Here is a 15,423-nt window from a genome sequence, read left to right on the forward strand (position 1 = left end):
AAGGCAGCCCAGCCCACGTAAGGTTTTAATACAAAAAAAAAAATTAAAAAAATAATTAATTTTTACTATTAACTTTTGACAGAACGAAGTTTGTCCGGGCAGCTAGTTATTTAATAATTTAACATTTAAAAATATTTCTATTATTGTTGGCTTGGATACGAAACCCATTTATAGAAAAAGATTTACATATTCATTTACTCATCTTTCTTATTAAATGTATACATTTAATTTAAATTTTGTTAAATAAATTATTAATAAGGTATTAAAAAAAATCCGTTGATATTGATGATTCTAATAAATTTATTAATTCAAATTTTTTGTAATATTTTATTTAAAGTAGTATACAATAGGCATATCCATTGTATCTACAGGATATAATATTTCTGTTCCAAGCGGCACCAAGTAGTAGAAGTTTTGAAATGGTTCCTGCAACACAAAAGTCATTTTAAGAAAAATATATCCATCATATTTATACAATTGTTCTGCATTCTTAATTATATAATCTATATAAATAAAAATGAATGTTGCTAAGCGCCATAACTCGAGAATGCTCGACCAATTCGGCTAATTTATTTTTTTGTATATTCCTTAAGGCCCACGGAAGGTTTAATACTAAAAAATAAAAATAAAAATTGATTTTTAGCATTAACTTATAACAGAACGAAGTCTGTCCGGGCAGCTCGTTTATAATAAATATGTATCCCCGAAATGTACACGCATGACTTGCGAACAACTAAACAAAATTGGATAATTCCTTGCTTTTCGTGTTCGGTTTTGTCAGGACAATGTTCATTTTAAAGAAAATTAAAAAAAAACCGATAAATTTTTTACTTCCGTTTATTTTAATTTTGAATCATAAATATAATTTTATTCTTAATTTAATTGTTAATAGTCATAGTAAACTTTATATAACATTAGATTTATTTGTTAGTAGTTTGTAATGTACTCATTATATGGACCATGCCTGAAATAAATACGATTTGATTTGATTTTCTTAAGGTCGCTGGAGGTAGAGGATACTCAAACTTGAATTGTTGACGTATTTCTTGAACTAGCTTATAAAAACAGCGTTATTATGATATAAATATTTTAAGTAACTAAACTGATTGATTTATTTACTTAATATCGCTTACTTACTTGATAGTTTATTTTGGGATTTTCTTTATTTGTTGGCTCGTTTCCTTCTACTTTTCCTATCTCGGGCTGATTATCTTTTATTTCTTTGTTATCTCCGACTTTTTTTGTTTCTTCTCCTTTGCTGTAATTATAATCATTCGATGATTTGAGTAAAATTTTACTTGTAATTAATAATAAACAATATATAAATGAATCATATAAAAATTTACCTCTTTGCATATTCTTCGTCAGTATCTCTTTTATTTACTGAAATCAAAATGCGTACATAATTAAGCGTCAATTGTAAATTAAAATTGATTAAAATACTTATAAAATATTAATAATATCTTCGCTTTGAATAACTTAGAAACGCCGTTATTGAACAATTAGTTTACAATTGTTGATTTTTCGTCATATTCTAAAATTGATGTAGTATTATTAATTGTTATGTTATGGTATGTGTAAAATATGTCTTACCGCTTGCGCATTGTGCTATCGTCAGATATAAAAAGAGAATGAATAATTTTCTCATTGTTCTAATTTACCAAAATACCAAGTAGGATTGAAGTAAGTATCAACTTATTTTACTTGTCTGAATTATTTACAGACTTTTCTTCTAATTTATATGATACACGGTAAGGATAGCCTTGAGTGTCTGTATTGTTATGGAAATGTGACAATTGTAGATTTTTTGTATATATTTTGTAATGTACTACAATTAAGATACATAATGTAATGACGCATATTCCATTTTGTTATAAATTAGGATGTGCAAAAAAAATATTTATAAATTCAAATATTAATATTAATTGACATAACAATAACAATAACGGTATAAAATGAAACCCTAATACAGATTTTCTATTTCTTTTTTGGATATCATTTTTAGTAATTAGGGTTGTCTATCTATGATTCTATATTTATAACATTTTAAACGTTGGCAACTAATTATATAATTAAAATAGTGGCTGATGTCAATGTTAGTAATGTGTAATAACAAAAAAGTAATAATTTCAACCCTAAACAACTGAAAATACATTTTTGTCTTTACTACAACCTTGTAATGTCATTTCAGACAATATCCTTGTTCAAGTATGTACAAGCTAATAATCCTTTCAATAGAAAAATGACAGCAAGTTATGAAGTACGCAACAAATTATTTTTGCATAATTGAGTGACTTATGTAAAGTATTATTTGACATGACATTTCAAGTTCGAAAGAATTGGAAATTTACAAATTATTTTTTACGATCTTTTAGGTTATTGACTTCGATAGAAACTGTTTGTAGCATAATAAACTATCTTAATGCTATACTTGTTTGTTTGGACTTACAATGTGTTTTTCACAAACCCTAAGGAACCATATATTTCTCCAAGTAAAAGGTAGTCTATTCTTTTTCGGAGTTGAATTTAAAAAATGCTAAAATACACATTTAAAAGTATTTATACTATTTTTATTAGTAGGCTAAAGTTTCATGCATCCAATGCCCAAGCATGCACAAGTATTGCCGGACTTCCTTATTAATTTATATACGAATTGTCGACCACTTTTTCACTCACTTAGGGTTGGGTTTTATAGAACTAGGTTTTAAAAATGACCGTCTTCTATACAAAGTTTCCACCCTTGTGAGTAGAATTTTTAGAAATGCTGTAACTACGTTTTCTATCTATCTATCCATACACAGTCATCAAGAAATATCATCGACTTCGTAATCATTTTAGGTTTTTTTTTGACATTCATGGCGTTCTGTGAAAAAGTTAGGTTAGTGCCTTTTTCGTGTCGTTGTTTGTATGTATGTAGGTATGTATTCAGCCTGTATACACTGTTGAGCTCACATATGCCTCTTTCTCCATGTAGGAAAAGGAGGTTTTATTGTTTGTTTAATACGTAAATATTTTACTAGTTTGTACTCAAATTATGTCTTTATGTAAGTTTTTACTGGTAAGAAATACTACTAAAGTGTTGTAAGAAAAAGTATTTGTGTATATAACTGTAACTGTGTCATTCTTAATAATAACCCCTGAAACATTCTAAAATGAAAAAAGGAGTACTCAAATTCGTTTATTTTTATTTTTATATGTGTTACATTACAACTTTTTACTGGGTGTTCAGATATTGGTAATTCTTTTTATGTTCATGTTCACGAACTCGTTGATGTTGTTCACATAATTGTGTTTGCAGACAAACGAAAAAAAACCGACTTCAATTACATCGACAAGTAATACAACGTAGATCCACGACAAAATAGTCAAGTAACTACAACAAGTAACAAAAAGTAGTTATCAGGTCTCGATAAAATTTAAATGTAACCACATGATGAACATCAGCTTTTCATTAAATTAAAAATTATCAAAATCGGTACACCCAGTAAAAAGTTATTGCGGATTTTCGAGTTTTTTGGAAGTCGGTTAAAAATGGTAGGAAAGTCAAAACTGTACATTGAATATTTTTTATAAAGAATACTTGGGGAGTGATCTACAATCGATAACGAAGCCAAAAATATAGCTTTTAGAATTTTTGTCTGTTTGTCTGTATGTCCGGATTAACTCAAAAAGTACCGCATGGATTTACTTCAAATTTGGCACGAATATAATTAAGAAGTCGGGTCAACATATAGGCTACATATTTTCATGCTATCACCTACCGGGAACGAGCAGTGAACCTTTATTTCCTCAACGCATTCTGTAACAATGTGTAATCTAACGACGCATATTTGAATGTTATTATAATAATAACCATACTATATAAGCTAGCTTTACACTATAAAATCACGCACGCAGTAACTAAGCCGATAAACATAATTAAATGAATATAAGTAGACAAGACAATTTTAAAGCAGCGCCATCTATGAGATTTTTCTGTAGATATGGAATGTAAAGAAGAAACGGGTAAATGAATGTTATTTTAAAAGGTATAATCGTAGGTATTTTTGGTGCTGTATAGCGTTCACGCAGACGACGTCGCGGGCAGCAACTAGTTACTAAATAAAGTACAAAACACCAATGCTAACGCCTACTTTTCTTGATAGCAATTGGCTCTATAACCGAATTTGCTATATTAACAATGATTACATAAAAAGATATTGCCTTTTGTTACCTTTGAAAATTACATTGATTGTTTTGTACTTACTGTAATCTGTTACTTTCCTAAATGAATGTTCGTCTATATGTCATTTATATAATCGTAAAGTATGCATTTGGTCATTTCATGATCTTCAGCAAAGTGTTGTGCATGAGCCCACAAAGGTTTCTGAGATGGTACGACCAAAAAAAATTTTTTTTTAAAAAGCGTGGCATTGCGCTCAAGGTACAGCAAAATAGATGAAAATTAGATGAAAATTAAGGTATTTTCGGGTGTGATATATTTCAACAATATTTCTAAAACAGAACCCAATATATAATCTAGTCTGGTAGTTGGCGTTTTATTAATAGTCAAGAGAGTTATAAGCGCTTTATCCATTTTTGTATAGTGGTGTGGGTAACGCGATAGGTCGCAGGCTAGATTCCCTCCGGACAAATAATTTTGTTTGTACAAATATTTGTTTCTGGTATGGGTTTGTAGCCTTCTGGGTCGGTTCTCTGTGTCTCAAAGAGCACCTCAGACAATCGGTCTCGGTTCTTATTATAACCTTCGGTAACAATCGTTAGTCATGGTAGGTCTATCAATGGTGCAGCAAGGATGATTATTTTTCTCCTACATGGAGAAGAGATCTATAGCAGTGGGATGTATACGCTGATAAAAAACGTTTAAACAATTCATACTCAAAAGGCCACGGTTGAAATAGTTTATTGTTACGACTTCTCAAAATCAACTCGAAATTTTAAGTTCTAAAAAAAATAATACTTTCGCCAAACATATAAAGAATACATTTTTCTAATATATTCCTCATGCTAATATTATTTGATGTATTCATTTTAATTTTTTTAAGGAAATATAATATCCTTTATTAAACAGTCTCAAAATAGACACTTAAGGATTAATTATTCATAAAACAATTTAATATTAAGGTTAAAATAATCAAAACACAACGAATACAAGACTTTTATTACATGCAATTAATTATAAGTACAGTAAAGTCTCAGTGACATTACATTTAATTTAATTCAAAACATAAGACATTTGATATGAAAATAAGATGTAAAACAATTTATACATCTATATTAATTCGTTATTTAATTTTATTTGTAACGACAATTAAATTGTTGTTATAAATAATTTTAAACTTAATTAGTATCGCATATTATTTTGGAATGTAAAAATTAAGGTAATAGTCTAATTTTAGATGAATAACAAATATGCCCTGTGCATACGGTCACCTGGAAGAGATGTCCGTTTTAGCAATAACGCCGCCTCTTGTACGCGACAATCGTTATTTTTTATATTTCATCTTTATGTAAATTATTTTGGAAGTACAATAAAAAGTAAATTAACATAAATATAAAAACCAGTAACTTTTTTTATAATTACAAATTAAGCTCCCTATTCACCAAATAGAGCACTTTTCTCGTCAACGTTACCGTTAACATTATATATTATATTCGCGCCTCCGACACTGGTTTTGAAACCGTTCACATTGCTGGATCGAGAGAAACCCAAGGATGAAACTCCAATAAAATTCTCGTTTTTTCCGGGTCTATATGTTCTCAGAGCAACAGGTTCTATTGGAGCTATCGGTATTATGGGTTTCCAAAGTGGTACCTGAAAATTTTTACGGTTTATTAATCGACATGTTTTAATTTTCCTGCGGTATTTAGGCATGTTTTATACGCTTACAGACTGTCCTTTCAATTCTAGTTATATCACGAGTGAATATTAATGATATAAATTGTAAGGAAATATTTATAGAAGAACGAATGGATGTGGATAATTACTAACATAACTACTACTATGACTTATTTTAAACCTTTTTATTTGAATTTTCTCCCAACTGTAAAAAAAAAAAAACGATTTTTAAACGTATACAATTGTACTTAATGTGTATACTTAATGATGTGTATGCATGTCTGAAGATAAAAGTAAATATAATAAATTTGCAGACACTTTTGCCAACAGTGTAAATAAAATTGTTCCAAAGTGTAATATTAGATTACTAGATAAAAAATCATATGTCTTGTCTAAAAACGTATACCATAGATATAAAAAAGTAGCAGCTGAATCAGTTTCGAAAGAAATAAAATCGTTAAACAACCAGAGGATAGAGAAGGGATAGGAAGAGGAAGGATAGTTGTCATAGACTGTCTATGACAACTATCGCCCAATTACTATACTTTCTACAATAGATAAAACAGTTGAAAAAGTTATTTCAAAACAAATTCACTCCTTCTATAAAGATCACGATATAATAACAAATAAACAATTTGGATTTCTATCAGGGAAGAGCTCAACCAAATTACTCTCAAATTTTACGGATAATATTTATAAATACCTCAACGTTAAAAAACACGTTCTGGAAGTATTTATTGACTATAGTAAAGAATATAGTATAGCCTTTGACACGCTAAAATATGACGTTCTTATCAAGAAACTTAATGACTGTGGTATACAAGGCCCTTTAAACAATTGGTGTCAAGACTATCTTACTAATAGATCATATGTGGTGAAGATTGGCAATGTTACAAGTAAATACGTGCGAGTATTAGACGGAACAGCGCAGGGCTCCGTACTTGGCCCATTGCGTTATTTAACCTACGTAAATGATGTCGTCACCCTAATATCTAACTATGAAATGTGCCATTAGCGATCTCGATGCAGCTCTGAGAGACTTACAAACAGATTTCACCCTATTATTAAAATGGTCTCATGAGTAGGACTTGTTCTAAATGCCGATAAAACGAAACTAATGTACATCAGTTCTACCCAAAATAGGAAATCACTTAATAATTTAAAATTAATAGCGCACAGTCACCAATGTCTACATGCTAATCTTCACAATTGTTCTTGTAAAGCGGTTGAAATAGTCAATAAACAAAAATATCTAGGACTTATAATTTACGATCGACTAAAATGGACTGAATATATTAATCACGTATGTGATAAGCTGCGTCCTATATTGGCTAAAATAACTTTAATTAAAAGAAAAATTCCATATAAAATTCTATTAAACTTATATAAAGCTTTAGGCGAAACAATTATATTTTACGGTCTAAGTAGCTATGGTAGAACATGTAAATCAAACCTCGATACAATACAAGTTTTGCAAATAAGAATTATGAAAGCTATAATACCTATAAAAATTAAAACCTATTACGAAAATGATTATCACGAGCTCTTTTATTATTGTAACATAATACCAATACATGAACGATGAGCAGAACTGCGTTTTTCGTATCATTTCGTTTTCAGTTGTGCGAAATTCCTAAACACGACTCTCAGCATTCAGCATTCAGACATCAGCCTTGAATATACGTGTGCTACTGATTACTCAAGTGAATTCACGACTACTTGCTAAAATGTATTACATATGGGGGATATATTGTATACAAGTAAATTTAAATAGCCATTATATAAGATAAGTTCTGAAAGATAAAGATAATTTGTTGTTTTTTATAACGAATCTATTGTCACGTTATGTTTGTGTTTTTTTTATATTGAAGCTACAATGTTATCAATAAAATAAGACAGCTGTTTACATCTGGGATTGTTATTTGTGGTTGCTGTGAAGAAATTATATTGTGGGAACACAGATAGTAATAAAACTACAGTTTTGATTAGCCACATTTAAGATCAAAAATATTATTTACTATTTACGCCACATTTCTTACAGTACTTAGACGTATATTTGTTTGTTAAAGTTATTAATTTTTAAGATAATATATATTTTTAAACTTAGTAATTAAGGTTTGCAGATTTGGCATGCTTCTTTATCCACTAGAACTGCTTACCGATCTAAAAAGGAAAAAGACACAAATCAATACTTTGTTATTAATTGATTACTAAATGTTTTTTTTTTTTGTGTAGTTAATTTCTTTATAAAACTACGAAAATACGTACACGAACTCAACATTTGAAGGTTCTCCGACTGTAAAATATTATTTTTATTAAACTCATTATCTGAATAAGATTTATGCATAAACATCATCATCATCATCATCATTTCAGCCTATTGAAGTCCACTGCTGGACATAGGCCTCCATAAGTTCGCGTCAAAAATGCGTGAACTCATGTGTGTTGCCCATAGTCACCACGCTGGGCAGGCGGGTTGGTGACAGCAGGGCTGGCTTTGTCGCACCTAAGACGCTGCTGCCCGTCTTCGGCCTGTGTATTTCAAAGTCAGCGGTTAGATGGTTATCCCGCCATCGGTCGGCTTCTTAAGTACCAAGGTGGTAGTAGAACCTTGTCATCCCTTAGTCTCCTCTTACGACACCCACGGGAAGAGAGGGGGTGGCTATATTCCTTGGTGCCGTAGCCACACAGCACATGCATAAACATACAGTGCGGTATTTGATTCTTTAAATTAAAACAAAATAATAGAACAGGCATTTTGTTTGACTAGTGCTCACATTATTAATTGTAACTAAATAAATTTTTGATGAAAAATAATGTTTCAATATCATACTCTAACAATAAAAAAATTGACTTTATTTATACAATAAAATGATTAAATGTATGAATAATTATTATTTATATTATGGCTTAAGATAATTTGAAAAACCTTAATGTAATTTTACAAAAATATAGATAAAAAAACTAATCTTACATGATATTTTCTTAACAACCCCATCAGTATTAGTTACTATGGTACCACCAGTATTTCTAATCACATTTCCTTTTTCGTCCACCGTAGAAGTACTTAACGAAGTAACTGCCACACCATTGTAGTTTGATCCAGTCTTCTTAGCAACGTCGTCAGGAGTCAAAATAGTCATTGGTGGCATCGTAGGGAACTTAAGTTGAGGAAAGGGAGGGAAAGCAGGAAGTTTTGGAAACTGTAAAATTATTATGATAAATTAATTTTTTTGTAACATTCATTTATAAAAACCAGTAGGAAAAATAGGGAATATAAAGAATTTTTTTAAATAAATCTTCTTGTTTAATTTTTGTTTTAATAATAAGTATATATCTTACCTTAAAATTGTTTCTGAAACAAACACAAAATAACATTATTGTAGTTGATTTTAAGAGTAAAGTATCTGGTTTTTTAGTTAGTATTTCTAACCGTTAAGGTGCCCAAGTAGAAATATAACTAGTGAAAAATACAATTTAAGCGTATTTGTTTAATATAATTAGCAGTTGTATAAGTTTGGGCTAAATGACCCGCAAGATAAAATCTCGTTGCCTCATCATTGGTAATTTTTCCATTCTTTTTCAAAAAACGTTAATATAAGATTTGCACTTTCTTGGCTGTTTTGGCTTTTGTGAAGAAATAAATTATTGAGGTTAAAAATATCGTATAAATTAGTGATATGAAAATTAGAGTAACAATATGTAGCTTAAATAATATTCATAACTATGTGCAATTATTAATACTAACCCCGCAAAATTGTCATCATTCTGCCACACGAAGCCGCCTGCAAGTAAATTGTAATATTACTAAATTATTGTATTATTTTAATGAATAGCTATAAGAATCATTTAACAGAGAGTTCGTTTGTTATTTCATGCAATTATACACAGTTGGATAAGAGTTGTGTACGAGAGGTAAAAATAATGTATAGATTTTACCTTTTAATTGAGTCAGTGATAGTAAGAAAATAAAAACGATATGGATACTAAAATACGACTTAATACTAGTTATATGAGTCACGATACTAATATTTAGTATGTATATAGGAATGAATGGATACTTTTAGGGGATGTAAGTATACATAACTATCTAATGTACATAACTATCTAATGTTTCATTTTACAAAAGGAAGGTAAAAACTGTGTCGATAAAATATTTTACAGTTTTATCAATTAATAAATGTATCAAACTTTATCAATTCAGTATGATAAAATCTATCACTTTCTCATCTCTGACTGAACAGGAACTTGTCCAGATATTAGGTTACTTTAAACACAATTTCGTGACTCTCTTCTATATTTTTATAACATCTGCTAATCGGAACAAATTTGTGTGCATCTTGAAAACGACATGTGAACTGACCTAATTTTATTTTATTGACATGAAAAGCATTTTTATCCTCCATCCTTGATGGAAAAATTGTAAGGTTTTGTCATACATAAACCCAAACAAGAATACGACGAGCAATCCACTCTCTCGAAGATTCTGTTTCGGAGGCATGTTGATTTGGGTCGCACAACTTATTAAAATTACGAGGCAGAAAAAAATTGCTACGTTTAAGTTAAATGAGTGTAAAGTGTAATAATTTTAACGAACTAAGTAAAGATATTACTTGTTTGTCAGTTCGCTATTCTAGATGAAACTCTAGAGTTTAGAACTATTAAGGTACTCAACTCAGTCATTTTCAAATTTTAAGAATCGTTGTTTAAAAACTGAATACCTGAGTAATTCTTTAAACCATCCAGTGATTCATTTAATTATTTTATAGAATATGTTAACAAAATGTAATCCCTGCATTTTAGTTTCTTAGCTTTCTCTATTCATTTCGTCTACCGTTATTTTGCTCTGAAATATTTATTATGAATAATAATTATTTCGTTCCTTAGATCGCAAGCAATACGTTATTAACTGGTTATCAAAGATTAACTGAAATGAGTAGCTTACTGATGTAGCGGTTAAATTTGATTAAGTATTTATTACCGCGAGGTCTTTTATTGACGGTCAGAATTGCTGATAATATTAGAAATGAAAAAGGTTATAAAAAGAATAAAAAAATTGTCAGGAAATATAATATTCAATTCAGGAATATAATACCAGTATTTTAGAATAAATTAGGTCAAAATATTCTATCTTTATGTCTATAACTTTTATATATTAATGACAAATTTTGTTTTGCCTTGTATCACGTTTTATTTAATTTTATTTGGAACATAGAATGGGTTCCTAACGAATACTAACCTATTGATATTATTAAATTTAAAAATAAAACACAGTCATAAGAAAATAAGCAAAACTTACCGTTAACTGACGCGACAATAAATGCCATAACAATTATATTCGTGAGCGCCATTATCTCGAAACGATATTAATTCCTCACCTTCTTCAACAGTTGGAACTACACTGAAAAAATATACTTTTAATTCATATTTATACGTTATTCGTAATTATGAAAACAATTGTACAAATACCGTAACGAACGATTGAAAGTGATAGTCTCCAAATTTATAAATTATTCGTCAACGTACTTTTTTTGACCAATGAAAATACGTTACACTAAAAATTAAATATGTAGGTGGACAAAGTAAGTCTATTGTTGCATGTGTTTCGTGATTTTCTGTCTCATATTATTACTCATAAATATTTTTTCCAGAAGTTTCGGTGAATAATATCTGAAATGCTGAAATGTTACTCAATATTTACGGAACTTTAACATTGTTGTTTATTGGGATAATTATTTGTTTCCTGCTTTAATAGGGATGATATTTTTACTAATATTTAAATATCTATTACATTTGTCTTTACATATTTAATCTTATTCAACATCAGTATTGTTTGTTTAGTCTACTTATGGTTCAGGTAACTTGAACTTAGGTTAATACATAAGTTACTAGCTTATTGTGCTACATAATTTGACTCAAGTAACTTTGATCCAAAGGAATTTTCGGTGTGAAGTATTTGTGAATTTGGGTCTTTAACTATCTAGTAATATTAAAGTAATCGCTTCAGTAATTTTAACGTGAAAAAGAACGAAAAATCATTTATTGATAACCACAAATATTTAAGTTCATAACATTTATATAACGCAAAAATCTTGCTTAAAATATAAATGCGAAAGTTTCTGAGGATGTTTGAATGTATGTTAGTTATTCGTTAACACGAAAATGACTAAACAGATTATAAGGAATGTTTGTGTGTAGATAGCGGATGATTAAGAATAACACAAGGCTACTTTTTCTCTTGATACTCCCACGGGATCGGATATTATGTGGGTGAAACACAGAGACGCAGCTAGTTAATTTATAAATATAAGTCGTATAATACTTACAAAACCCAACTACGAAATAGTCTTCAGGAGTAAAAACGTAATCATTATATTTTGTCAGACAATGCGTTAAAAACGTATTTCACTATATTATAAAACAAAATTATTTTTATTATTTATAAAATACAGGAAAATATAGTGTGAATGCAATATTGTCTATAATGATAAAACCTTACGATTATTTATAATTCTGGAGACAATACCATAAAATAAACACTATGTCGCGTGTGTAACTTAATTATGTATATACTTATATTAAAGCTTAAATTTTGAACTTAAAATAACAATACAAATATATATAATATATATAATTAATTATATATATATATATATATATATATATATATATACAGGGTGTCCCAGGAAAGACTGTCAAGCGGAAGTCCAGAGCTAGAACATCCCTTGGGGATTCCAAATCACCCCTATGTATATGATCCGATTTTTTATAGTTTAGGAGATATGATTTTTTTTCTAATTTTTCAATGTTTTTCGACCTTAGCGCTATTTTTGATCATAACTTCGTAAATAATTGAGATAAATGCCTGATTTTTTTTAATAATTTAGCTAAACCTTGGGTCCTAACTAATACATACACAAATAAACCCTAAAAGTAAAATCATGCGCTTAAACATAATAGAAGCACTTAAAAAAAGAAAAGTGCAAAAAAAACATAACTTCGAAGATTAAAAAAAAAATAATAGCAACAAAATAATTTATTTAAAATAATCTTAAAAACTTCCTTAGTTTATCTAGTTTCTACCATAAAAAATTCAGTAAGTTAACTTTATGGCATCATCCCCAAATTTTGGTTTAAATACGACAAGTCTGATATTTGAAAACTTAAGTTTAAAAAATTGTAATAAATTTGGTCGATTTTTCGATATTTGAATAACCTAATCAGAGCCTAAAAATATTTTTGCTCAAGACATGTCGGATCTGTTAAATAAGTTTTCATCCGACGTTTGACATACATAGAGGATAGGAGGTTTCAAAAATTCCTAGCAACGGTTAAGATATAAAATAACGCCATTTATTACTTTCATGTACTGTGTTCATATACAATGATATAGTATATACTCAGGAATATAGCGTTTCGGAATTGATATTTTGTAATTTAAATAGTGTTCAGTTTGTGTATAATATAATAAAATATAATAATAATTAAAAAAAAAAAAAACAAAAAACCCGCCTGCGTGAAGAACAATAATAGAAAATCAACTGAAAAAGCTGGAACAAGATAAAAATTCAATATGCACACAGAGTCAGCGAAATAAATAGAAACAATATCAAACATTTTGTGCTGTACATTTAAAATATATTATTACGGTAGTCCTTCGAAACTTTATGCAACGTCGTACATAACATGCAGTATGCATGATATACCTTTTTAAAATCCTTGTATTGTGCCCTTCAATTTGATACCCATATTGTAGTATTCGAGAAAAAAAAAATTTTTTCATTAACTACAATGGCTTCGCGCCATGTTTGATTTTTTTTTAATGTCACCTATCTAAGAACACTTGGGCAGCTAAGACGAACCTAACGATACCTCAATTATGTAAATCCGTTCAGTGGTTCTGGAAATATGAGGTAGTAAAGAATATTACATACAAATATACATACATACAAGATACGCGCGAAAAACATAACCCTTCCTTGGCAGTCGGGTAATAACTAAAAGTAATTAAGTAGAATTTCAAAGAAGTATAATTTTCCTCATGCAATTTTTTTTTATTGATTAATTATAGTAGATACTTAAATATAATGTACTGAGATAGCCTCTAAGCGGCTATGATTCTTTGCAGTTTAGAACAGAATTAAATGTGCTACATTTTTCCTCTACGGGTTAACGGTTATACTAAGAAAGGCGGAGGCTTGCGAAATCTAAAGAATCAACAACACTTACCGTTAATCAAAGCGGCTGTGAAAACTATAATAATTTTATAATCAAGAGCCTCATTACCTCGGCTTGTAATAAACTTAACACCATAACCAGTAATTTGATTCGGTTCTGAATAATGACAAGTCGTAAATAATTATTTCATAAGGCATGAAACGGTTACTGTGAAATTGGTAAGAAAAATTGTAATATACGTAACAAAATACGTTTTCGAAGGTACTAGATATAACTAGAAAAAGAAACAAGCCCAACATGGACTTGAATAACAATTATGTTACTATACTTATATTTGTAGTCAGAACGACTATGAATAATGATTTATAATAATTTATTTAATTTTATATATAATTTATATTATGAATATTCTTTGAAGTCAGTCATTATAATAATTTCACCTGTACAATCATAAGCATTTCATGAACCACATAAATATTGTTTATATTATTAATGTAAACATAGTAATATTGTGGAAAGTTTTATACATTATTAACATCACATTCATTATTCAGATACAGTTTATTTATCTTTGTTTTTTGTAAATGGTCACCGTCATCTATGAACAATTGCAACGTTATGAGTGTTATTGCGTCACTCATTATTTTATGGGTAACATAAATATTCGGGGAAAACTGCGAACGAAAAGTCATTTAATATTTTCGTTGTCTTCAGCCGAGACGGTTGTCTATTGCTGCTGAATATAGATCACTTAGGTAGTTTCCCAAGCTATACAGGTCTACATGAGACCACCAACAACAAGAGACTAATCCCTGTCTATTTTCTGGTTCCCGCCTCCCGCTTCTGCCTTTTTGCTGATCCTCAATCAGAAAAAGTTTGTAATGCTACGCCATTCGATATCGAATCGCCAATATATCACTTCGCCTCGCTTTGTTGACGATTATCCTATATTATATCTTCTCACTTCTAATTCTAGCTCATAGAAATACGGTAAGAAGTTCGTCAAACTTACTATTGAGGTAATTTGTGATTCACAAAGCTAGTAGATCTTTGTCTTAGTGGCGAGATAAATTTACAATTTTTCAGCACAATAAATAAATAAAAACAAAAGTACAAAGCCTCCACAAAAAGTTAGAAATGCGTATCAGCAATACAAGACCGAGGTCCAAAAAGTAAGTCAAGCGTAGAACACAAAAAAAATGTCACAACAAGCCATACGAATACATACAAACTTATTATATTCTTTATATTATATTCTTTATTGCACTAAGTAATTTTACAATAGTCATTATAATATAGGAAGTTACCAAGGGCCAACTTATCTCTAAAAGAGATCTCTTCCAGTCAACACTGGAACACCTGTAACTCGGCAAATCTACGTAATGTCCAAAGTCTTACCTAGCGAC

At 29.4% G+C, this 15,423-nt stretch overlaps 2 protein-coding genes across 3 annotated transcripts; both read right to left on the reverse strand.

Moving 5' to 3' along the window:
• Positions 1-286: 286 nt before the first annotated feature.
• On the reverse strand, positions 287-1,706 carry LOC123655822. The gene is made up of 4 exons (XM_045591578.1): positions 1,594-1,706; positions 1,347-1,383; positions 1,138-1,258; positions 287-426 (listed from the first exon to the last, which is right to left on the reverse strand). Exons 1-4 carry the CDS (start codon positions 1,646-1,648, stop codon positions 328-330), a joined length of 312 nt encoding a protein of 103 aa, XP_045447534.1. The 5' UTR covers positions 1,649-1,706; the 3' UTR covers positions 287-327.
• Positions 1,707-7,818: 6,112 nt separating this feature from the next.
• Positions 7,819-11,236, reverse strand: LOC123655779. Of its 2 annotated transcripts, XM_045591534.1 has the most exons (6): positions 11,139-11,236; positions 9,588-9,624; positions 9,182-9,194; positions 8,814-9,042; positions 8,108-8,135; positions 7,819-8,002 (listed from the first exon to the last, which is right to left on the reverse strand). In XM_045591534.1, exons 1-6 carry the CDS (start codon positions 11,188-11,190, stop codon positions 7,978-7,980), a joined length of 384 nt encoding a protein of 127 aa, XP_045447490.1. In that variant the 5' UTR covers positions 11,191-11,236; the 3' UTR covers positions 7,819-7,977. The 2 variants fall into 2 exon arrangements, with proteins under 2 accessions (XP_045447490.1, XP_045447494.1); XM_045591538.1 differs by lacking the exon at positions 8,108-8,135.
• Positions 11,237-15,423: the final 4,187 nt, after the last annotated feature.

Source organism: Melitaea cinxia, chromosome 1 (genome assembly GCF_905220565.1).
Source record: "Melitaea cinxia chromosome 1, ilMelCinx1.1, whole genome shotgun sequence".
Classification (NCBI taxonomy): Eukaryota; Metazoa; Arthropoda; class Insecta; order Lepidoptera; family Nymphalidae; genus Melitaea; species Melitaea cinxia.